Consider the following 26,133-nt stretch of genomic DNA (forward strand, 5'->3'; position numbering starts at 1 on the left):
TTTCTATGGGATTGATATCTTTCGATTAGACAGGCAAATTCAAAACACGTACCTCATTGGATTGTAACCACTCGATCCAGGAGGTGTTGTAACAGAGGCGATTTTTTTCCTCAGCTTATAAATACTTAACATCCTTTAAAATGGATCTGTAGCTGATATACCTAGCCCAGGTATATCATATTTCCCTTCTGCAGTCTTACAAATCTTCTCCCATCATTTAGATTCATCCGAAAAGAGGACAGTATTTCATTTTGTCTCGACCAGTTTAAATGTTACTTGCCAAATTGTGTACTTTTTTTTGGAAATAATACTAGCCACATTTATCCTGCGGCTAACTATTCGATAACTAATTTCCAATTTTAAATTATTGATAACCGTCGGAGTCGTTTTTATGAATTTCTTAAACTCAGTTTTCTCTTATTTTGTCTTGGCTTGGAGTAGTTTTACGAGGTCTTGCTCCCAAATGTCAAGTTTTTACCAAGGCTGGCTTCCGAATTATTTATAATAGATAGTTTTTACTTCAATAGAGTATTAAACTCGTTTAAGATAGCGATGATCATCAAATAAACTTTCTGAAGCCCTCAAATAACTTACAAACATAATTGATTCGTTAATGTACATAATGGTGTTTAAGTACAAGTACAATAAGCCAATTTTACAAAGCCGAGACGAACTAGTACTCGTAGTTTTTTTTGAAATATGTAAGTGTATTTCATACAGCACGGGTTGTGAAATGAATAATAATGTTTTAAGGTTTTCATATAAAATAAATGTTAAGCTTTAAAAAATGCCAGTCATTTAATCAGTTTATTAAAACAGAATTCAATCATTATTTTTTAATATCTAACTTGTCAATCTCGTCCATTTCTCACTTACTGCCCACAGCCATTTTCCCAAAGATTCATCTTTTGCTTGTGGTGCAACGTCTTTAATTTCACAATCACTAAAGTATTGACCGCTAACATTCGCCAAATCTTCATCTAGGGCAGCATACAAAGTTGTTTGAGCTCCATTTTGAGGAGATTTAAGGAAAGGCCATGCCAAAGGCTTAAATATCAGACTGGCAAAGAATGAATTAAAGAAGCCCATGTGACGGAAGAGTTCGGTGTCAACAACACCGGGATGTAGAGCATTCACAGTGACACCAGTGCCTAAAAGTATAATTATTAAGTTTCAGTAATTAACAAATCGATTTCAGGCCTAATTTTTCGGATATTCTTAACAATTGAAAAAATACACAGGAACTTTTTCATTTCATTTCTTTTTTCTGCCAATCCATTTTTAAATTAAATAATAAAACTTACCCTCTAATCTCTTGGCCAATTCTCGTGTAAACAACACATTTGCTAGTTTACTTTGATTGTAAGCCTTGCCTTCATCATACGATTTTTCACTATTTAAATCACCAATATTGATCTCACCACGAGTATGCGCCAAACTGGACAATACAACTATGCGACTGGGAGATGATTTCTGAATTTAAAACAGAAATTATAGACATGAAAATAAATTGAAACACTTGTTAAGAATATAGGGGATACACATTAAAACAATATTAAGCAATACCTACTTTAATTAAATCCAATAAGAGATTTGTAAGCAAAAAATGTCCCATATGATTAACACCCAATTGTAGTTCGAAACCATCTTTGGTCAAAGAACGAGGACAACGCATAACGCCAGCATTATTAATTAAAATATCCAAACGATCCTGTTCCTTTTTAAAGCTGGAAATAAAAATAAATGTTAAAACACAAATATAACAAACAAGTCTAGGCTAAATTTACTTGTCTACAAATTTACGTATCGATTCCATAGAAGCCAAATCACATTCCCTACAATAAACATATTTGTTGCGGCTTTCCAAAACGATTTCTTCACGGGCCTTATTAAAAATTTTAAAATTATTAAATTTTTGTTTCTGAACTCATAACAAACCTCTTCACATTTGTTCATATCCCTACAGGCCATATACACTGTAGCTCCCCTTTTGGCCAGCTCCCTTACTGTTTCCTTGCCAATGCCGGTATTTGATCCGGTTACAATCACAACTTTTCCTTCAGCTTTACTTTTCTTGGTAAATTTACCACCTTGCATTAGGTCTCTGGAATATAAAAATGCTCTAAGTTGTAAATTCTAGGATGAAATGTAGTGCTTACTTAACAAAACATGCTAGACCCACTGTAGTGCCGGTAACACTTATCCAAAACACGGGACGACTTTTAAGAAACTTAAATAAACCTTGCATTTTAAACAATATATAAAGCTTCTTGATGAATTCTATGAATTATTTATATAATTCAATTTATAAAAATTAATTTAATTTGTGATAAACTAATTTTATATTTCTAATCGTGATTATTACAGTTAAGTACGGCGAAAATTTATTAAGGACACAGCTGTTTAACTAAATAAAACAGCTGACGAAAGGTGACTAAACTAAAGTTTTCAAATCAAGCAGCTTTTCGTTATAATAAGAATATAGGGTTTCTTGTGCTATCATATTTAAACTCAAATCCATCCAACAGCTTAAATTTGTTTTAACTGTTAATATTCACATTTACTTGAATCAATGAATTATGTATTACCATTAATAAAATTTTTTTTTATTAAAAATTTTCATAATTTTTGAGATTCTATTTTGTCGAAATAAGTGAAAATTATGTGGATTTCACAAAAGCCCCAGCAATTATAATATTTTTCTTATTCCAAATCATATAAAAGAATGGATGGTCAGCTCTGATGCATTTGTATCTAGGCATACAACGCTTTTTTAGCATCATTCTGGTGGCGGCTGTAGCTTCAGAGCCCTCTTCATTTACTTCAATGGTTGCTTTATGAAGAATATTGGAAATATTAAGGTCTTCGGGTTTCTCCAAAATTTTGCTGAAATCGCCATTTTTAAATGCCCTTTTAATGCCCATCTGAAATTAGAAAAAATATACATATGTACATATATAAAACTATATGTAAACACACTTACCCTCATTAACACGAAGTCTGGTTATGCGTTAACTAATAGTTATACTGTCGTTTAAAATTATTTTTGTATGAAAACTGTCAGTATATGTAACTACTAGTTAACGCATAACAAGACTTCGTGTCAATGGGGGTAACACATTATTGTCCGGTTGGGAGGTAATGCTATAGTACGGGACTTTCTTTTGGCTTTTGCGGACATTACAAATTTAAATGCCAGATTTTAATAAAATCTAAACTGCAGTTCTAAATTTAGATTAAATTCATTGCGTTATTTTTTTGATTTACTTGAAATATGTATGTAGATTATCAATTATTCAAAAACTAATCTGTTACTTTCCTTATCAGGCTTGTGAGCGTAGGAACTGTATAACTCTACAAAAGTTTCAATCGGTCTACACGAAACCGAACGAAAACGATGGCGAGCAGCTGATTGGTTGGGAGGTCCCGCCCTAGTACAGGACTTACTATCCGATGTGGAGGATATATTGGAACTTTTTTCGCATTGGAAATTCTGACATTTAAAAAAATAATCCGAGTGACATTTCAAAAGGGTCACGGTTATAATCAACCTGGAGTCCCTAGCCGGCCTTCGAGAGTAAGGTCTTTCTTCGCGTTTGCCAAGGAAACGTCAAGGATTAAAATGTACCTTACGGGTTTTCGAGGGTAAAGTATACTATTCGATCTTTATTGCAACTCTGAATTTTTGAGAAATACGGTACAATACCCCCAATATAAGAGATTGTGAGAGTAAAATAAATTAACCTCCACCACTCCAAAGCAGCTTCGGCTGCTCCTTCCGATGACTAAGAGGATTTTTAAAGCTATTTTGTAATTGATTTCATTTAAAGAAAACTCGAATTCGTAATAAATTCTTTAATGGAATGTTTAAGAGAAAAAATTGTATTTGATTTTGAAAATTGAATTAAGAATTAATTATCGTTTTTGATTCTTCAGATTTCATTTGATTTTATTAATTCCCAAAAGATTTAATAATTCTATAGGACAACGTTCTGTATATTAAAATAAAAGTCAAGTTTTTGGTAAAGATTGATTAAAAATTTAAGAAAATCCAATAAATATACACCAATATCAATTCCACTTTAAAAACTAAGAGTGGTTTCATTCCGAAAAAATGTTCGGTTTATTTTTTCTGAAATTCGTTTTTCGATCGGAATGGAATTGTGTGTCAGGGCGTATATTACATTTTAACTTCTATAAACTCAATTATGAAAATAAAAATTTGTAATTTCATTATTTAAATTATTTCAGTAGCTGAATTTTAGTGCTAAAAAGGAGTTTTAAGAACAAAGTTAATTTACATGCTAATTTTAGAACTAAAAAGACGTTTTAACCCTTAAATGCATGATTTTTACTTTTATTTTTCAAATATTTAGTTGATTTTTATCTTTATATTTATAATTCTTCTGTACGTCTGTTAGTAACTGAACTCCTCCTTAACGGCTGGGCCGATTTCGATGAAATTTTTTGTCCCTGGATGGTTTAGATTTACAATTGACCTATATAGGTACAATGGGCGTGGCACCTCCCATACGAAATAAGAATTTATTATTGCATATCCGAAGTACTATTATAGTGGGAGTTTTCAAACTTTGTGTGAGCTATGGCAGAACAACGTTTGCCGGGACAGCTAGTTTATTATATTTCTTTTAGCTTTATTTTGATTTAGAATTTCTTTAGCTGAAACTTTTCGTAATCCATTTGATTTTGCTGAAGGAGAATCTGAATTAGTATCAAGCTTATATTCGTCTAAAAGTAAGTGGAACTGGAATGTAGACAATTGGCAACAATATGCATTAAAGGGTTAAGGACAAAGATAGCTCACAGACAACGGTAGCTTAAAGATAATTTTGAAGGTAAAAAAATGTTTTTTTATAATGATATTTTCAGTTATTTCGGTAATTTTAGCGGTAACGTTAGTAAAGCTTTTAAGATTTAAGCGACAATGGTAGCTTTGTGCAGTATATTCCTACAATTATCATCAATAAGATGTTTCAAATTTTATCAAATCTGTAATTTATTAGAGTTTATGCTGCAGTTTCATGGAAATATGTATTGTTTTATAAACCTTTTATTAAACGAATAAAAAGAAATAATTTTTTAAACAAAAAACTGCATATATTACATTATTGAGTAATAGTATTAGAAACTGAAATTTCTTTAATAAATTAAAAAAAATATTTTCTTCATAAATTTGTTTTTATTAAAAAAAAATAATAATTAAATTAAAAAATAAAAATGTAAGTAAAAAAGTAAAATTTAACAATAATTTTTAAAGCAAGTTTAAAAAATTCTTATAGGATAAATCCTGAATATATAATACTATATTGAAAATCGTGTCATGGACTCATTATTTTTAGGAAATGCATAATATACTACTCTCTCAACTACACATTTTATTGGGGAGCATTAACAAAGGCACCAGCAAACAATATGTTCTTCTTGTTCCAAATCATATACAAGAAAGGACGATCGGCTTGGAATTGTAAAGGTAACATCATCATTCTGGTCATCATAATCATGCTAGTGGCAGCAGCTGCCTCACAACCCTCCTCATTGACCTCAATGCAGGCCTTGTGGAAAACATTAGATACGTAAAGATCTTCGGCAGATTCTAACATATTGCTGAAATTGGCCTCGTTGTTAAAAGCTTTAGTAATGCCAAACTGCAAAAGATCATGAAATGAGAAAAACAATTTTGTAATTTTGATTTGATTGTTATCGATATGTTCGAAAGTGTTTTTTTGTTTATATTAAATTATTATTATTCAGGTTATATAAATAAAAAAGTGTACATTATCAATAACCCACCTTCCATAGATTAGTTAATATAAATAAATATGTGTGTAATAACATTTAAATGGTGCTACTGGTATCATTTTTTAGTTCTTTTCTTTTTTTTGTATAACATGTTTGTTCTAAACTGTTATTTTTTATAAGAATTTATGATTAGATATTGCAGTCACTACGTGTTCAAATTGAATCATTTTCTTTTAATTTTATAGATGACATAAATTTGTATAGCCATTTTTTAATAAAATTTGCTAGAATTATTGGAATCAAATTTAAATGCATTTACAATGCAAAACCAAATATTAGTTTTACATTTTTCTAATCAGGGCAAGTTTAAATAGGCAAATATTTTAATTATGCAAGCAAAAGCGGCAGAATATGAAAAAAATCAAAAATAGAGTTAAAATTGATTGTAATAAAGATTTGTTTACAAAGAACAATAAATTATTTTTCCACTTTCCAAAATGAAATTACATACATATATTTATTTATTACATAAAGGAAGAATTTATTTTTCATTACGAATAAGCGAAATAAACATAAATAAAATCTTTGTGTCATGGAGGGTTTAATTTCCAGAAAATAATGACGTGAACTAACTTCAGTAAATTGTTGACGCATTTCTTTACTCTTGGTTGAAAGAAATGTTTGAGTTAGCTAATGACCTTCTAGCTTCTTTTGTATGTAAATTAACATAAGGGAAAGTTAGCAGCACGGTAGTAAGCATATTAATATTGAATAAGGCTCATGGTTGTTTAATGGTGTATACAAATTTAGCTTACGGAAAGAGGAAGGTACTGTGTAAGTCAAAAACTAAGCAAAGTTAACTTGTATATATACATATATAATTGTGCCAAAAGTTATATATTTCCATACTTTAAAATAAATCTGAGAAACAAGTAACTTTTTTATGTGATTGCAAACTATAGTGAAATATTAATCTAAGTTGCAAACCAGCAATAAAATTGATTAAAATTTCAGATATTTCTGAAGATTTTTTAAATTTAGAAAAATAAGTTGAACAAATTTGTACATATATATTGAGGTAAAAATGCAAAAATCCAGATTTTGTTTGTAACAAATTTTAAACTACTATGTACCAAACTAATTAACTAATAATAAACAGCTTTCAAACTTACCTCTTTCAAAACCTTGCACAATTCCACACTATAGTCCACTTTGAATTTGGGGAATTTCACCACAACCTCTTCGGTATTCATTTTGTCAGCCAAATCAACCAAATTAATGCCTTGCAATTTTTCGGCCAAATCTTTTAAACCCTCACGTTCGTTGGGCAACAAAACGAACATACTTAAATCGGAGTCTTTGTAGGGCATTTCCAAGGCTTGACAATTCAATTCCTCAAAGAAGCCGTAACCAAATTTGGCCTTTTGATTCATATAGTTAACCTTAACCGATTGTTCTTCGGCAATCCAAAAATCATCTTCTTCTGTGTGAGCTTCATCGAATTTCTTTTCCCAATCGCCCTTGAAGTGCATTGCATTCAAGAGTATCAAACGAGTGAGGGCATTAAAACAACCGGGCTCTACGAGATTTGTAATTTTGCCCGCTGTTTGATCTTCCACCCAGGAATTAACAGCTTGGGCAGCTGCCTCACTTTCGCCGAAATTTATTTCCTCTGCTTCGGCATGATAGTTTTCTTTGGTGGCAGTAGCATATTCGACCTTGAGACTTTTGCCCTCTTGTACGTAAATCTTGTTGGCGATTTTCAACAGCTCACTATTCTTGTACTTTTCCAAAACAAATTGGAAGGTTTCAGCCACTTCTGGGGGGAAGTTTGAGACATACTTCATGGCGGTGGCAATTTCATCGGCGGTTTCTCCTTCGGCACCGGCAAAAGCCAAAGCTAAACAGGTCTGTATAGAAAATGGAGAAAACACGATATTTTCTTTAACACCACCAGCAGCCAACTTTTTGAAAAGTTCCACAGTAAATTGAGCACCACCACGAGCGAATTCTAAATTAAAATCGAACATTTTGATTTGATTTTGTTTTTCACTTGTCACTTCAAAAAAATATAAATTGTGTATTGTAGCACAAAGATTTATAACTTGAAAACAACTTTCCTTGACCACAGTCTGTTATGGAATGTTTCAAAAAACCAACTAGAGCCACAACAAATAGTACATGTTTTTAACGCCTTCAATTTTCGGTTTCTCACCGCCTAATACACACAAATGACTCACGCATTGTTTATCTACAATTCCACAAATTGTACTACAATTCGTCGGTCTCTGCCGTTATCAGCGGCTACGTTACCGCATTCCCAAATATATTTTTGTTTTTCTTGTTTTGTTTTTATCTCTGCTTCATTTATTACCTTTTCTGTTGACTTTGTTAATTGCTTTTGACATGGGGGGAAATACAAGGGCAGTTTGTGTAAATATATATTTTTATTGTTTTTTCTTTTAATTTCTCATTTACCTTTTTTGTTTGTTTGTAGTCTCATTAATTTTCGTTAGAATCAATTTGTTTAAACATATTTAGTATTAGTTCAAATTTGATTTTCCATAATATATTGACTTTTGCCCATCATATTAATAATTTATTTAAAAATAGCAAATTGCTTAAACATCGAGTGCTGCACATGCAATTTGTTAATAATTTATTACGAAATTTGTTTGTTTACATTTTTGTTTATTTTTTTGTTTTGTTTTGAAATGTTACAGCTGTTGGCAGCTAGTGATGACAGAAGTTATATTTCTTGTTAAGAAATGTTATCGATATATTTATATAAAATGTATAAGAAATTTTAGCGACAAATTAAAACAAAATATTTAAATAAATCAAGATGCCTGTAATAGTTTATATTATTCTAAAATTGTCTAATTTGGTAGCTCGTGATCGATTGAACATATTTTAATGAAATTTCATATAGTCAGTACTGAGGTGTTTTTGAGCTGATTTGTATTTAAATAGGCTCGCGTTTGGAATGCGAGCTAGTGGGTGATTTACTTAAATATACCAAAATTTAATAAGCTATTACTCCGTTTATACGCAAGGCTTATTCATAAATAAAAATTTCCCGTATAAACAGTGAATTAATTTTTTATTTGCAAATAGCTAACTCACGAAAACAATTCCTGATTAACGACACTATTTGCAAATCAGATTTTAAACATTGCCATATTTTTTAACGTTTTTTTAGTTTTTCTTTCGTTTTTTTAAACATTTCATTGCGTTTTTGCATTAATTGAATTGTAAGACAAACAAGAATTTTTAATTCTTTCATTTTTGCATTTAAAAAAATAAGAATTTTCCGTAACCAAAGTGACATATAAACAGAGAGTTAGTTAATTACGAATTATTTTTTTTGCGAATAGGCTACGTATAAACTAAAGATGCTAATCGGGACTGATTCTTGAAAATCCCGGGGATCGGGATTTGGTAAAGAATCCCGAAATCCCGACCCGGGGTTTCGGGAAATCTAAAATCCCGAAAATTATAAGAAAGAAATGTACATAATTATGTCTTTACAATTGAAAGTTCATTTTTTATTTAGCAATTAATTTTTATTAGACACTAAAAAGCATACTACTGCATCTATGGTTTCGTCTGGCATTCTGGAACGAATTTTATTTCCGACATATGCTGCTGCCGAAAAACATCTTTCATATTGACAAAACCGTTTGCAAATACTTATAACAAATCTGCAAGTATTTTCCTCTTGTTCCTTCAGAAATAAAGTGATTTATTTCTTTTGCAATTTGCAAATCTACATTATAACTTGGTTTCGTTATTGTTATTTGGGTTTTTACATTTATTAATAATATCTTTTAGCCTTTGAGATAAAATCAATTTCGCTTGAAGAGGATTCAAATTGAGTTTTGTTAGATAACTTACAAAAAAAGGTGAAGAATTGATTTTCTAGAGCCCCACTCAAGGAAAACCAAAAATACCGATTTCCTTTATTAACTTTATTGTAGCAGGAGTTGAGCTTAACAACTTTTCTGAATATCACTTTGCGATATTCGGGCATGTAGCATGTCAAAATGAATGAAAAAGGCACACAAAAATGACAAATTCCTCTATTTATTTATGAAAAACGGGATTTGGAAGATCCCGAAAACCCCGGGATTTAAAATTAAAAAATCCCGGGCTTCAAGGTTTAAGAAATCCCGAAAACCCCGGGATTTTCGGGAACGGGATTCCCCGTTTGGCATCTCTAGTATAAACGTAGTATATTCGACGAATAACGTCTGAAAAATCAAAATTTTTTAACATATTTTTCCCCTTTTAGGAATTTCAGTATTTAAGTGCAGACAATGGCTATTGTTATCAATCGATCGATTATTAGTTCCAAAATATCGATATCTTAATCTGTTCTAATTTTATATTAATTCGAATTTAAAATTTATCTTCACAAAAAATCATAAAATTTCAAGTTTCTTTAAAATGTTATTCCTCATTCCTAAGGTTTTTAATAATATTAATTTTTCAGCTATGGTTTCTTCTCAAAGTTTCTTGGAATAACACATAGAACAAGAATCGTGGTGCACCTTTGTCGCAACGTTAAAACCGTTAAATTCAAATTGATAGTGTAATTTTGGAACAATAAAAAGTTTCCAGACCACTGTGCGTAATATAGTTTCATAATGTTGTCTTTGGTTCACTATCTTAATTTTACCATATTATTGGAATATCTGATGAAAGATATGTTTCGATAATATTGAATTACGCCTTCAACTTGGATACTACCATGTCGAGCTAAGATGAACATGAGGACATCTGCGGGAATGAAAACGCTAACGAATGTGCTGTAAACAGGTCGTCCTTGGACGAATCTGTTTCGCGCATCGCCATTCACATCACTTTGGTTGCGATAATGAATATTATTGATGAATGGGCACTCAAAGAGTTTGTTGAAACAAACAGCACTCGTTAGAAAATTAGATTTCTTAATTTCAGTTTGTTTTTTTTTCTCAACATTAAATTAAATTTTTTTTAATTTCAATTTGTGTTTTCTTAGTATTAATTTGGTCAGTTTCACTTTATGCAAAAGTCTACAAAACAAACAAAACATTCAATATCAAATTTAAATCTGTTGATTTTGATTGTTCTGCAACTATGACTGCATTGTATTTCTTATATTTTAAGTTTTTAACGGTTGTTTCACATCCCACTAATTTTTCATCTGGCAATACTGCTATCGATAACTGTTGAGAATTCGAATTTATGACACACCCTGTGATGGAAAAACTACACAACAAATAACAGCTGTTGACTTCAAGTGAACTACTAAAATAAAAAGAAAAAGAACCTCAGAAAATGAATAACTTTTATTTGATAATCTTTTTATTTGCTAAAACTAAGTAATACAATTAATATTGTGAAGTACAGTAAGTTATAATAAAGATTTTAGTGACAACAAAGAAACCATTGTGGCAAACGAAAAATTATTTATAAATAAAAAAGTAAAGAGTAAATTATTAAAATGCAACGCAAAAGAAGAAAATTTGTCTAGGTAACTTTGAATGAAGGTGGTGATTTGACTTTGTTCATAAATGGAATGTGAACATAAAGTGTATTTAATAATGTTACCCCAATTAATTAATAATAAAAACAAAACAAAATAATTCTTGTGCAAAAAACATTAATTAGATAAGAGCTAATTTAGATTAACGCTGAGGAATTGAAAAATTCCCACAAGTTAGACATAAAAGCAATCACTGTAACAACAACAATACAAGTTCCAACTATAAAAATCGTCCAATTTTTGCCAGATTTATTCAACGAAAAACGCCACATCCTCAACATGAGAGGTATTGAGGGTAAAGTCGTTATTTTAGGATCTAGGGGTAAGTCAATGTATTCATTATCAATTAATATCAATTTCATTTAAGTAGGTAATTTGTTATTAATTGATCTTTATTCATTCATAAAGACCTCGAAAGACATTAATTTAATTTAGCTTGTTTATATATATATATTCTGTTGTTATCACAACAATACTATTTTCATGGGTTTTTGTCATAGAAATCGATAAGCAACCTTTAGAGAGGTTGTGTGTGGTGTCTTTTTGTGTTTTTGTTGGCCTGGCCTGACTGTGGCGGTAACCTTGAGGAATTCACTCATGTTTCTTATATTTTGTTTCCATTTGCAAGGCATAGGCATTTTTGCTGTTAATTTTTTTTAATTCATTGCAATCTTTTGTAAGCATGCACTTTGTGGGGGGTATTTTTTTGTTATCGTAGAAAAAACCTTTTTACCCTACTTATAACTGATAAGTACGTTGAGTTTGTTTGTATTGTCTGTATCGAAATGGTGAGTAAGAATATTTGGTGTAAATAAACGAATACTGTCATCGAGCATTAGTTTTTGTTTTTGGCAAAAAATTAATAAGAATTATCCTGTCAGTTTGTTAAATTATTCGAAAATATAAAAAAAATATGAGACCTGGAACCGAATTACCACATTTGTGATGTAATAATTTCTTGCTCTATATCGAATAGAATAATCTCAAATAAGAAAATTACGCTTAAAATCGGACATGACCTGAGATACCTTGCCTGTGTTCTTTATTTTTTTTTTTTACAAGAGCCCAATACTTTTTCACAGGTCGAAGTTCTGGGCAGTTGCGTGGATTTGCCTACCGTGGAACAAAATTGACATTATTGTTTGAATAACACTCAAGTGCCATTTTTCCATAGAGTCATGAAGTCAAATAGGGCCAGAAATATGAAGGCGTTTTATGCTGTTTTAAGAAAGGCAAATACCGTTTTTTTTTGTAGACCCTCCGTAATATATTTCTGTGTTTATCTTGCCTGATGTCACAAATAATTGGTTTATTTTGCCACAACTGGAAATGGCTTGCCACACAAGAAACTTCTTGGGGAATTTTGTTTGTTTTTTGTGCGGTATTATTCTTGAGCATTACCTCGTCAATCAGCCACATAAATATGTTGACACGGAATTTGTGAAAAGTCTGCTATTACAAGACAATTTTTTAATAAAATTTTACCTCAATTTATTCGCTAGTTCTTTTTTCTTTGCGATCTGGAACTTTCTGAACTTTATACGACTTCAATCCAAAATTAGCTTTGAATGTGCGCACAAAGTATCAGAGCATTTAATAGATAGAAGTGTTCGGTGCTCTTCGAAAGAGTTGTTCGATTCTTTTGCCTTACCAATATCTTTTAGGCCTTTTTTCTTCCTGATTCTGGTTTCCTTTCAATGTAGTCTTTCTTATACTGTTTAATGGCTTTTGATAGAGTGTGACAATGAACCTTCAGATCTTTTGCTATTTTTTTGAAAGTCTATATTGGTTTTTTTTGGTAAGTTTAAAATATTTGTTCATGTACTTTTTTTCGGTGACAATTTTGACCGTACAGTTGAAAAATTATGATTTAAAAAAGATTATATCTGACATATTTTTTAAAGCTAACGTTTTTAATTACAGTTTTTTTCAAATTTGAAAATTATTTCAGATATTCAACTTATACTTTGGACCAAAGTATACCCTTTGGACCATAGGGTAACATAAGTCTGTTGTCAAAAACCTAACTCTTGCAACAACAAAATACATGCTAGTCAATGTATTTTGTTGTTGTATCAAACATATAATTTGTTGTATTTTTGTTTGACAAATCGGAGTGTCTCATCTCTATGTATAATTCTCTATGATTTGTACTATCCTCCCTAAATAAAGTATTACGTGTTCAATTCCATATTTTTCAAATTTGTCTCCAGAATTTTGAAATTCCAAAATTATTTCAGATATTCGACTTATACAGTCGCATTTAAGACCATTTGGTCAACCCTCCTTATGTAGTGTGTCATGTGTATATTTCCATATTTATCCAAATTCTTCTCCAGAATTTTTATCCTAATCATGACTTTATTTCAACCATGGTACAATCAGTTACCAGGTACAATTATTAGAGAGAGTTTCCAATGTTCACCCCTAAAACGTCAAACTATGTATTTAATCACTTAACTTTTTTTAATTTGTTACCGCGATATTTTTTAAATTTGTTACGTTTTAACTGAAATTATACACACTTATTAAAAAATATAGTTTTTCTTCAATTGTTAGTAAATTTTTGTAATAAAAATTTAAATTCAATTATTTCTTTTTGGCATTTCCTTTTTATATTTTTTAATTTTCTTTTGTTTGACGTTATAGGGAATGTATAATTGAGAACATACTTTCTAATAATTGTACCTTGCTAATTCTACAATGATTTCAACATTCTCTATGTTCCATTCAATATTAATATAAATACAATTTTTGGAATATTTTTTTTATTTTTTATATGTATGTATGTATCAGAGCTGTAAATGAATCATTCTTTTTGATTTTAAAGAATTAGCAATTCAGAATAATCTCTGTTCATTTGAATTGAATTGATTTTCAATTAATTCAATTGAATTAGAAAAAAGAATTAGCAATTCAAATGAATGAATCAAAAATGAGTTGCAATCAATCAAATTCAAGAGCAGATCTCTAGGGCGAATGAACAATTTTTCCTACCAAAATGAAAATATCCAGTACAAAAATTGAAAAGCCTTGTCCTGTATCCGCGCCTGATTAATGAAAACATGGTGTTTGGAGTTTGTTTCTTCAAGAAGAACTTATTTTTATTTTGAAATACGCTGAACGACAAAACACATTTAATATTCAAGAAGCAATTAATAATTTTTGAAATTTTTTGACCCACGACCACAACCACCCAACGACAAACTTTTTGCTAATATTTATGTTATATTTATTTCAAAAAAATAAAACTATCTTCCACAAATAATCAAAAATCAGGAAAAATAACAATGTATGTAGTTCAAAACACAATTGTGTTTCTTAAATATGCGCATTAAATTTAAAGAAAGCCATTTTAACCGTCGGATAATTATGCAGCATACTTAATGACTTTGAAGAATCTGCTAAATATGCTGCGAATTCCGCTTCGGAGTTGGAAATGAATTGCTAATTATTTTTTCTAATTCATTTGAATTAATTCAAAATCAATTCAATTCATTTGAATTGGAAACGAATTGCAATTTATTTTTACCAAATTCATTTGTATTGACACAAATTTTATTCAATTCATTTTTTTGTGTGAATGATTCGCGAATTAATTCAAAAATGAATGATTCATATACAGCTCTAGTATGTATATCTGAAATTATTTCAGAAATAATGTTCAGACGAATTTTTTTTATTGTAATTCAAGTATCAGACGGTTGAGTGATTAACAGTGCTCTGTTGATTGAAACATGAGCACTGTTAATAAATTACTAACAAATTAAAAAAATCTTAAGATTTTTTTTTGGTTTTTGATAAATTTAATTTTTGTATTGTCAACCACTGCAGTCATTTCAGTTATTATTTTTCCAAACAAGTGATTTTATTTTATGCATGATACCTCAAACATTCAAAGTAATTTTACTCGAAATTTTGTTTTTCGATTTATGACCATCTTGCCGCAAATGTGCTATATGTCTGTACTTAAAAAACCTCATTATGACAAAGCCCTTACCCTCCCTATTTAACACCCATTTTAGTTTCATTCTCTCTGCTTTGTTTGTTTTTTGTTTTATAAAGTCGTCTAGTTTTAATGCATTTATGTACATTAGCGTGTAGTTTTTTTTAAAGGGTATTTACACTGGATTTAATATAAAATATAATTGTTTGCTTTTTTTTGTATTGTTTTGTTTTATAGTACATGCCAATGTCGTTACTCAGTATGTTTTTATTTTCTAGACCATCATTAACATTGGCTGAATAAATATTTATTGTTTAATTTAATTTTTTTTTGTTTGTTTGTATTTCTCTTTCCCTGAAGCCTGCATTTGTTTTAAGACTTATTTATGTGGATTATTAGCCTGGTATTGGGTGCTCTAACTGGATTTGTTCCCTTGTACACTTGAAATATTACCCAAAAAAAAAGTCTTCTTATAACCAATAGAAATTTCGGTTGATTAACTAGAGGAGATTGGTAAGATTTTCCTTTTTTTCCTCTCTTCTATATAATAGGTCAAAAAGTCCGTACCTTTTTGAATGAATCACAGGCTTTTGGATAAATTTTTTTAGGTTTACATATTTATTTTGGTCGATTTTTTTTTGGTTTTTATGGTTGGGGTAGAATTTTTTTTTTTTAAATTTTAAACCATACATATGCAAGTTATCTCTTTTAGTTTTATTTAGTATGTGTTTTGTATATCTTCTCAAGGACTATTCACATTTTAAATTTCAGCTCATTCGGATCATAAATGGAAAATTACCCCATTAAATCCCTCTCAGATATTAAATTACAAAATGTTGTTCATTTGGTATAATAATAATAACACACTCTAAAAAAGACTATAACTTTATTCTACAGAACAGATTTACTCAATATGCCCTTTCAGAATTTTAGGGTCGCTATTCTGATCCGATCAAAAAGTCTCAATTTGTTGGACTGTGTAATTTAACAAAAATTAAAAAAAACGCCCTAATATACTTGCAGATTAAAAAAATTGTTTTTATTTACTAATTACAGCACATTAAACCAATACAGTTTTTCCTGTTCAACTTAATATTTGAATGGGTTGCATGCAACAATTTCCATAGAATTATAAAGTTAAGCTAAGTTGAATTATAGTTTTAAAATGTCTGCAATTTAATTTGGACTTTTAGGCAATTCATTTACAATAGGTAATTTGAAATGTAAAGCGAAATTATTTAGTTTTCGGCGTATATTGTTGTAATTAAAGTTTGAATGTGAATAATCTATATATTTGGTTATACATATACAGCACTTGCAAACAGCTGAGACAACAAAATGCCATCAAAACAACCAAACAAGATCACTCGAGCCACTTCGAAGCGCTGTATATAATTACGTTTCTCATTGACAGGTTGATATCTGTCGAATTAACGCAATTACTCATAATCCGTGCCATTCAGTATGTGGAAGATGAAATCGTCAATTTGTTTCGTCAACGACGCTCCTCTGTGGTCTTCCTCAAGACTTGATTGCCAAAGCTGATGATGAGCGTTAAATTTCTCAAGGACTAAGTTAAAGCTTTAACTTTGTTTTTCGCGATCTGGCCGCAATACCTTTATTCTCAAGAGTATTGGTCTCTAATATCAGGATCAAGAGAGAAAGAGCATTATACTAAATGATGAAAGCAATGTCTCCACCGTTGCTTAAGGTGCAGTCTTTTCGGAAATCATTGTATCTTCTGTAAAAACCGTGCCACCTCAGACGGTCTTAACCATAAGTCTATGTAGAGAAAACTACATCAACCGGTTCTTAATTGTTCTAGGGTAGATCTTGTTTACCTGGGCAGTTGTCTCTTACTGTCCGAGATCGCTGGGCGATGTACATCAATAATGTCCACTTGATAGCATAATAACACACGTTTTCTTATTCTCTTTTGTTTAGTCGTCATAGAGACAGCGAGGATTGCACATCTGTTTTCAGATAGTGCAATCATATGGGGGCTAGGAGAAATAATGGACCGATTCTCATCAAATTCAATAGGCTTAAATTTTTCCTACCAAAATGAAAATATCCAGTACAAAAATTGAAAAACCTTGTCCTGTATCCGCGCCTGATCAATGAAAACATGGTGTTTGTAGTTTGTTTCTTTAAGAAGAACTGATTTTTATTTTGAAATACGCTGAACGACAAAACACATTTAATATTCAATAAGCAATTAATAATTTTTGAAATTTTGTGACCCACGACCACAACCACCCAACGACAGACTTTTTGCTAAAATTTATATTATATTTAAACTATCTTCCACAAATAATAAAAAATCAGGAAAAATAACAATGTATGCAGTTTAAAACACAATTCTGTTTCATTAACCGTCGGATAATTATGCAGCATACTTAATGACTTTGAAGAATCTGCTAAATATGCTGCGAATTCCGCTTCGGAGTTGGAAATGAATTGCTAATTCTTTTTTCTAATTCATTTTAATTAATTCAAAATCAATTCAATTCATTTGAATTGGAAACGAATTGCAGTTTATTTTTACCAAATTCATTTGAATTGACACAAATTTTATTCAATTCATTTTTTTGTGTGAATGATTCGCGAATTAATTAAAAAATGAATGATTCATTTACAGCTCTAGTATGTATATCTGAAATTATTTGAGAAACAATGTTCAGACGTATATTTTTTATTGTAATTCAAGTATCAGACGGTTAAGTGATTAACAGTGCTCTGTTGATTGAAACATGTTTAGTCGTCATAGAGACAGCGAGGATTGCACATCTGTTTTCAGATAGTGCAATCGTATGGGGGCTAGGAGAAATAATGGACTGATTCTCACCAAATTCAATAGGCTTCAATAGTCTTGAAAGTCATCCTCACTTTTTTCCAGTCAATTTACTTCTGTGAACAAATTTTTTTTCGGATTTGAAATTCATTTGTTCAAAGCTACGTAATAAAAGAAACACAAACAAATTCTATTAATTCGAAAATGCCGTAAAGTCTTCATATAGACGATTTAATTGAAGAAATATAATAACAATTTTATTAAGATTGAGGAATTCATTCTTGTGAACAAATGAAACCTGATAAATAACTGTCATTTGTTTAAGATCACTGCACTTTTATTTTGGAGCAATTCTCTCTTGCTCGCCAACACAACATCGGGATCCCTGATGTATATCCAGTTTAATGGTTTCGGAGACCGCCGTTTGATGCAAAATATTCTGACCATTTGCAATAGACAATCGGTCGACGTATGATGAGATGACGTCTGGTACTGTGAAAGCTTCGGAAGTCCATCCGGCTGTTGCTGTTCGAATGTGTTGGTGATCTGGGAGGTTATCTGATTGAGTACTGTTGTTGTGGCTTGCGCTTTCCTGAAGCCATGTTGGAGTATGGCTAGCGGAAAATGTTCATTCATGGGTAGTAGTAGGGATTCTTAAGCGGTTATCATTAGGAAATCCGACGGTACGATTCTCCCTGAGTAGCCGAGGAACCGAGAGTTCCAGCAGCTTCGTAAGATATTTCAGGCCTGCAGTACCAAGTTTCTTCAGCATTAATTTGGAGATGACATCCGGACCTAGAGCTTTCGATGGTTTTGCCTTGAAAATAATGTTCTCGAGAATCACGATTAAAACTCTTAGTTCTCCGTACAATTGTTATTTCAATATTTGTTAATAATAATTCCTGGAAAGGAGTGTTAATATTTTCATTAGCAAACAAATTTAAATAAAACTAGTTTTTGTATTAGGCATGTTTTGTTGCAGCAAGTATGAAATTAGTAGTCATAGAAAATATAATTAGATAGGTATCAAGAATTGCAATTAAATGGCCTCAGGAAAACGAATCTACGATAATAAAATTTATATAATACACAAATAAACGATACTTGGAATCGTGTTTTCAAATACATATAAAAAAGCTTGCAACATTGTAATTTGTATGATTTTAATAAGTAGACTAGTCTTTTACTATGTCTGTTGCAATTAATTATAATTTAAACGTTTGACTAAAACTTTACACTAGTTGCAATCGACATATTCATATAATTGTTCAAACACTTGAATTACTAATTTACTTGGTTCATTGTGGCGATAACTAGAGTTAGATAAATTGTTTCTATTTAAAAGCTTTTGTGCTCGTATGTATGTTGTATTGGTATTAGGTTGAATATTTAGGTGAATCCCTGGCCGTTATTCACTTTATTATAATAAATTCAATAAGTGAGTCGGAAAATGAATTATAAAAAATCATATCATATCATGGTTTCTACTGTTGTTATTTTATTGCCGCTTAGCTTTTGCTAAAAAAATTCCATTGTACCATCAGATTTCTTATTGAGATATAATTGTATTCATTACTGATTAAATCAAGACATCATAACACACCATAGAGAGAAATTAATTTTCTTTTTTGTTCGTGGGAACAGAAAACGTAACTTCAAAGTACTTTTAAAAACATTTCAATTAAGATTCTTTTCATAGAAATAAAAAATCCTAAAAATACCATTTATTTCAATTTAACAAAATATTTTAAATATCTTATTGTCTGAAATTTAACCACAAAAACACACATACACAAACAAAATAATAATAAATATTTCTTTGTCTACGTTATTTCTCTTTTTTAGGTGTTGGTAAAACATGCCTTGTAACCAAATACATTAAGAACACTCTACACAAAGATGTTGGTCCAACAATAGCTGCTTCGTTTTTTACTTGTAAGGTCATCTTGGATGATGTTAAAGTAAAATTACAAGTGAGTAATTGGGTATATGTAAAGAATTATATAGTACGTAAAAAGAGCACAACAATGATTTAAAAAACCATCTAAAGCATAAAAATACACCAAAAATCCATTTAGCTTATCAAAACACATTTATTAACAATTAGAATCATGTATTTGTTACAATATTCAATTTATAATCATGGCAAAATAAGTTTGTTTTTCCAGGCTTTTAAGTATTAATAGTATAATTTAATATTAAAATGGGGGCATGAAAGTAAAAGGAATTTTAAATTATTTTCTTGTATTATTTATTAGTTGCCTTAATTTTTGTAATAAAAGTTACACAAGATTCTTTCTAGCATTTACTTGATTTTTAGGTTATATGCGCTTAGGCATTAGATATAAGATAACAATTATACCGCTACTTCGTCTAACAAAGCTGTAAGGTGCTTAGTTAAGAGAGTCTTAATCTGTGGTCGGCATAAAGAGAACATTTCACTTTCTTTCTATCAGATCTGTCACTGAATTCCATTCCGGTCGAAAGTGGAATTAATTACGTATTTCGCTTATTCAGAACCACTTTCAGTTTCTTGGAAATTATTTGTTTTTTAAAAATTTTTAATAAATTACCGTACCAAAAACTTTACTTTTCTTGTAATATAAAAACTCTGTTAAATTAAAATCAGAAATACAGCTCACAGCTTAGAAAATCGAAAATTTGTCAATGTTTATTCAATTTATCAAACAAATTCGATATAAAATGTAATGATATATATGTATGTCCTGTTATAATGCTGAGGAAGACAAAATAACAAATAGCAATCTAATTGAAGAAAAATTAATGAAAAAAAGAATTTTCTCCTTAAAATATGCTCACAGCTCAAATGATGCAGTGTATTTTATACTTTCTCTGATAATAAAATACCGGTGCACTGCATTTTTTTCTGTTTAGGCCATTTTCTAAAGAATTTTTATAAAAATAAGTTGAAAAGATTTTAAATTTTAAAATGGGAAAATAAACTTCAGTTGAGAAAAGAAAAGACGCTATTCCTCATTTGAAACAGTGCAAAATCCAACGATAATTTTTTGAAATTGTTGCAATTAGTTCCCCAACTGTTCAGCACATTATAGAAAGGTTTCGACACGTAAATAGAATAGACGATAAGGGTAGATCAGCGCCAAATAAAATATTTAATAATGCAGATAAAAGATGGATTGTTCGTAAAGTTAAAGAAAAACCCAATTTAAGTGCTCCAAAGTTGAAGAATGAGGTGGAAAAATATTTAGGTTTGACGGGGCAAATTTTTATGGAAAGACTGCCTGAAATAAGCTGTTGATAAATGCTGCTAATAGAAGACGAAGAATCGAGTTTTGTCGACAACATTTGAACAAAGACATTTCATTCAGGAAGTCCGTTATTTTTGCAGATGAAAACAAATATTTTTCGATTTTCTAAAATAATTTTACCTGCATCAAATAAGCTGTCAGTCACTGTATATTTGGTATTAATAAATTACACGGAATCTGAAGAACATAAAACGAAATCGATTGGAATAAATACTACGGAATTGAAACCATTCCGAAGAAAATGTGTGATAGGACTGTATGTTGTAATATGATCAGCTATTAATTGTTTGATACTCGTGGCTATGAGTGCCGTTCACTGATCTAAATATACAGTGGTTGATAATGCTGTTACGTTTTTACCTTTTAAAAACGGTGGTTTATTTTCTTCAAATAAACCTAATTATTTGTATTGCAAATAAAAGCAGTTTAGTAGTTTTAAAATTGTAACTCTTTTTATTTAAATTTACAGAACTATTTAAATAGTCGCACTTTAAAACACACTCTGCACAGTGGGGCAGAATCAAATTTTTTTGGAAATAAATCTGGCATTTCTAAAGTGATGATCGGGATAAAATTTGACATGAGCATAGCCATAGTATTGCAATTCTATTAAAATTTTGATACAAATTTTAGTTTTAGAAACTCAATAAATATGTAATAAAGTCTTTATTTGTTAACAAAACTCAATGAAATTTTCAACGTTTTTTTAATTTGTCATCCTAAATAACAAAGTATAAAAGAACTTGTCAAAGGCTCAGAGGGAATTCCGCAATTCCTAAAAATTATAGCAAAAATCACAAAAATTCTATTTTTTACAATTTTGCCCAGCCCCACATTTCCTTCGGGTTGGGAAAATACTTTGGGGTTAAATAGAGAACACATTAAAGTTTCCAAAGCCGTTTCCGTTTTCTGATCCTTTGCTTTGCGATTTTAGAACATGTGTCCCAAAGTTGAAAAATGTTCTGCGTAAAAATACCTTACAGAAAAACATAAAATGGTTAGATGTTCTTAAAGAAAGTCGGAACATCCGTTTAGAAATGCTAGATTTATTTCCAAAAAATGTTGATTCTGCCCCACTGTACACTTGATGTTAATTCTAACAGCGCCTACAATACACTGACAGACTGCAACCCGCTGCTAGTATTTATATAAACAGTGCCATCTTCTAGTAGTTTCATGAATTATCTTATAATGGACAAAACTATAATGTTCTATTTCTAGAGCGTTTAACTGCTTTAATGTTAATATTGCCATGTTAATAACAGCGTGTTATCAACTTTGTTGATAAGTAGAGTTTAAAATTTCAACATTTAAATACCAAATATTATGTAATTTAATCTTAATGCTAATTTTTTTTAATTATTTGCTTTTTTCAGATTTGGGATACTGCTGGCCAGGAACGTTTCAAAGCCGTTGCGCCCATGTATTATCGCAACGCCAATGCTGCCATATTAGTTTTCGATTTATCACAATATCGAACATTTAGCGAAATTAAATCGTGGATACAGGAGCTACATCGCAATGTACAGGAACCCTTAATACTAACACTAGTGGGTAATAAATTAGATTTACATGCAATTCGTGCCGTGTCACGAGAAGAGGCTTGCCTATTTGCCAACTCTATGGGAGCAACATATTTCGAGACATCTGCCGAGACGGATCAAGGCCTGGAACAGGTGTTTGTCAGTACTGCCTTAGGTTTAGTGCGTTTGGCTAAAGAAGGCAAATGTCGTTCTCTAAGACAATTTGATTCGTGTGATTCGATCTCGACCTATACCAATAATAATACAGCGTTCAATCATACCGCTCAAGCGATTAGTAGTCGTCATTTGCATGAAAATGGTTCCGTAATACATTTGCCCTCAGTGCCGTTGGGTATACCGGTAGAGGGGGATGATGTTAAAGCCACAGCAGAGGGACGTTTAGAGACACCATCCTGGAGTATAGAGCATATAGCGTTGGGTGAAGTGGAACCCGTCAATTGGTGTTGCTAAATTCTAATTGAAATTCTATATAAAACCCACAAATATGAATTTGATGCATATGCAAATGCAGTCAGTAAAACAAAAGTAGTTGAAAGAAAACAATTGTGATTTTTTTTATTAAGAAAACAAACAACCCAACCAACAAAAACAAAGCAATTTATGAATGCAAACCACAAGAATCTTTAATCAAATACACAGATATTATTTATAATTTATAAATAGCTACATACTTATTTATGTATGTATTTAATTCATTATTTTTCTTTATGATATAACAATGTATGTATGAATATGTAGCAATAGATTTAAGTATATAAAATAAAAAAAAAACAGAATTTTAAAATTCTTTTTTACAATAATCTAAATTTGTATTGTAAAATGCTTTTGACCAAAAATGCCCATCGAATTTCTTTTCGTTTTTTTTTTTATTTCAAAAAACACTTTTTTATATAAATCAAATTACTTTTATTTTTATTATTATGTATTAATTTTAATTCTTTTCTACTAACCACAACTGGTACTGATGTGTTTTTAATTAATTATTATGGTATTTTTTTTCTTTTTTTTTTTAAAACAATTAATATTCATTCATATTTAAATTTATAAGTTTTCCTTCATTTTCCTACACTCATTCGTTTTGAGTTTATGATTTAATCTTTTTATTTATAACTTAAAAATAACATGTGTACAAATAGTAAAACATATTCATTTGTTATAATGAACGACATGTTTATTCATGCTCATTATTCTCATTTAAAACCATTTACATACGTAAATATTTTATTATTATTATTATTTTTTTTACTAAATTTGTACATACATACATATGTATGTATGAGGAAATATTTATATTCAACTTTAGGGTTTATTTGATTTTAAGCTTCCTTTTAACGAGAGCAAACAAACAAACAAAAATCAAATAATTTATATTCATATTTAATAATACATACTATTACATTTAATGTTTACTTTATAATAAATAAAAAAAGCAGAATTTATTATACAAAACCCATTTAAAATTAAAATGTTGTTATGATTTGTTAGAAAACCAGGAGTTGGTTTTTGATTTGAAGATTTTATATTATATTAAGAACCAGCTGACCCAACAGACATTGTCCTGTCCTGGGTTATGTTTGATTTACATTTAATTTTAAAATATGTACAATGAATCTTATGGTCATAGAATAAAATATACATAGAAGCGTTACTGAGAGACAAAGAACCTAAGTCTGTTGTCAAAAACCTAAAGGTAGGGTCAAACATGGCAAATATTTGACGAAAAAGACGTAACTCCTAAATAAAATATATTTTAATTCTTTTATTTATTTCAAAAACTCTTTTTACTTAAGACAATTCAATACAAATATTTAGTTTTATTTTGTTTGACGCTTTTGGATCTTACAAATCACTTGTAAGAGCAAACAACATCAAACAAATTTGGTGTTATTTTGAGTAAATATTTGCTATGTGTGACCATTAGTGTCCCAAATTTTTTCTATCATGATTGCAACCCGCGCCTGCCGTCTTGCGATTTAGTTTTGAGGTTCATTTACAAAGGGAAAAATGCAATTTTTTCAGTTTTTCAGAAAAGCACAAAAGCACAAAAATTGGTTAAAAAATTTTAAAGTTATTAAAAAATCGGCAGGCCATTAACGTTTCTCAGGCTACTAGAACAAGAAATGTAGGAACAAAATTAACATATTTTGAGAAATATTAAAATAAAAGCTTGTTTTTACTTAAAATATATCTATATTCTCGTACATGTAGAGTTTTTATCTTAGGATACCGTTAACCTATTCGCAGGTATAAGCAAACAAAAATAATTTTTTTAACGGCAGTTTCAAAACTACATTTTCAAATTTTTAAAAATTTTGTTAAACAAATTTCAGGATTTTTTAATCAAAAAAATGAAAGAAGTATGTCAATACCTCCTATAGTTTTTCCGTAAACTAATACTAATTTTTTGGCCATATTTTGGCGAATGAGCCGAATTTCCTTACTGTTATAAACTTTAAGTAAAACCTATTCAGAATATTATAGGCCATGCAATTTTAAATATAGTCTAAAATTTTTTACTAAAATCGGAAAACGTCAACCCTTAAATCGATAAATGATCACAGATCGAGCTCCTTTCCTTGATTATACGCTTATTGGCCAAGTTATTAAGGAATTTAGATATTTTGCGTTTTTACATAAAAAAAATCGATTTTGTGTCAGAAATATGAGTTATCACCAGGGAAACCAAAATATGCAAATGCATGTTTTTTCTGGTGAGTCTAATGAGCACATGGATAAGATATTTACACGTTTCAGAACTATTTAAGAATTTTGGCATCGATTTGTTAGTGCATATTTTTGCATATTTTACCCTTAAATTCATATTTTTGCATATATTTGTTTTAAGAGCATATTTATGTCATATTTTTGCGTTTTTAGAGCATATTTTACTGTTTAATAGCATATTTTGACTTTATCAAAAACAAATTTTGTCTATTTTTCGCTGTTGTGTTACAGGTTTTTACTTCCTTTGTTTAAAATTCAAAATTGAAAAACAAATTAAAAAAAAAAAAATTTTAAATTTAAAAAAATTTTAAATAAAATTTAAAAAAAAATTTTTTTTCCAAAAAATAAAAAAAACTGAAAAAAAATTTTTGTTCACCTAAAAATATTTAAATTTTTTATTTTGAAGTATAATTTGGTGAAGGGTATATAAGATTCGGCACAGCCGAGTATAGCTCTCATACTTGTTTTAATATAAAATAAGCACTATTTTAATAATAGCGCCATCTAAATATCAAATTTTAGTTCTAATTCAAACTTAACCGTTC

The 26,133-nt window shown here is 29.9% G+C and overlaps 3 protein-coding genes across 4 annotated transcripts; 1 reads left to right on the top strand and 2 right to left on the bottom strand.

Moving 5' to 3' along the window:
* Window positions 1-746: 746 nt before the first annotated feature.
* Window positions 747-2,315, bottom strand: LOC135960061 (retinol dehydrogenase 13-like). Its single transcript, XM_065511258.1, has 6 exons — window positions 2,160-2,315; window positions 1,939-2,104; window positions 1,788-1,885; window positions 1,571-1,727; window positions 1,305-1,473; window positions 747-1,151 (listed from the first exon to the last, which is right to left on the bottom strand). Exons 1-6 carry the CDS (start codon window positions 2,246-2,248, stop codon window positions 844-846), a joined length of 987 nt encoding a protein of 328 aa, XP_065367330.1. The 5' UTR covers window positions 2,249-2,315; the 3' UTR covers window positions 747-843.
* Window positions 2,316-5,180: 2,865 nt separating this feature from the next.
* Window positions 5,181-7,939, bottom strand: Spn55B (Serpin 55B). Its single transcript, XM_065511716.1, has 2 exons — window positions 6,933-7,939; window positions 5,181-5,666 (listed from the first exon to the last, which is right to left on the bottom strand). Exons 1-2 carry the CDS (start codon window positions 7,788-7,790, stop codon window positions 5,397-5,399), a joined length of 1,128 nt encoding a protein of 375 aa, XP_065367788.1. The 5' UTR covers window positions 7,791-7,939; the 3' UTR covers window positions 5,181-5,396.
* A 3,107-nt stretch (window positions 7,940-11,046) lies between these two features.
* Window positions 11,047-23,871, top strand: RabX1 (RAS oncogene family member RabX1). Of its 2 annotated transcripts, XM_065511533.1 has the most exons (4): window positions 11,047-11,153; window positions 11,230-11,612; window positions 19,876-20,003; window positions 22,697-23,871. In XM_065511533.1, exons 2-4 carry the CDS (start codon window positions 11,570-11,572, stop codon window positions 23,312-23,314), a joined length of 789 nt encoding a protein of 262 aa, XP_065367605.1. In that variant the 5' UTR covers window positions 11,047-11,153; window positions 11,230-11,569; the 3' UTR covers window positions 23,315-23,871. The 2 variants fall into 2 exon arrangements, with proteins under 2 accessions (XP_065367605.1, XP_065367604.1); XM_065511532.1 differs by having other exon boundaries at window positions 11,050-11,612.
* Window positions 23,872-26,133: the final 2,262 nt, after the last annotated feature.

This window comes from Calliphora vicina, chromosome 5, assembly GCF_958450345.1.
Source record: "Calliphora vicina chromosome 5, idCalVici1.1, whole genome shotgun sequence".
NCBI lineage: Eukaryota > Metazoa > Arthropoda > Insecta > Diptera > Calliphoridae > Calliphora > Calliphora vicina.

Excerpts from the sequence above, each read along its gene's own strand:
- RabX1 (XM_065511533.1), top strand. The coding sequence starts at position 11,570 with ATGAGAGGTATTGAGGGTAAAGTCGTTATTTTAGGATCTAGGG. Across the intron at positions 11,613-19,875 it reads CGTTATTTTAGGATCTAGGG|GTGTTGGTAAAACATGCCTT; the intron begins GTAAGTCAATGT and ends TCTCTTTTTTAG. Across the intron at positions 20,004-22,696 it reads ATGTTAAAGTAAAATTACAA|ATTTGGGATACTGCTGGCCA; the intron begins GTGAGTAATTGG and ends TGCTTTTTTCAG.
- LOC135960061 (XM_065511258.1), bottom strand. The coding sequence starts at position 2,248 with ATGCAAGGTTTATTTAAGTTTCTTAAAAGTCGTCCCGTGTTTTGGATA. Across the intron at positions 2,105-2,159 it reads GGTCTAGCATGTTTTGTTAA|AGACCTAATGCAAGGTGGTA; the intron begins GTAAGCACTACA and ends TTTATATTCCAG. Across the intron at positions 1,152-1,304 it reads ATTGGCCAAGAGATTAGAGG|GCACTGGTGTCACTGTGAAT; the intron begins GTAAGTTTTATT and ends TTATACTTTTAG.
- Spn55B (XM_065511716.1), bottom strand. The coding sequence starts at position 7,790 with ATGTTCGATTTTAATTTAGAATTCGCTCGTGGTGGTGCTCAATTTACT. Across the intron at positions 5,667-6,932 it reads TGTGCAAGGTTTTGAAAGAG|TTTGGCATTACTAAAGCTTT; the intron begins GTAAGTTTGAAA and ends GATCTTTTGCAG.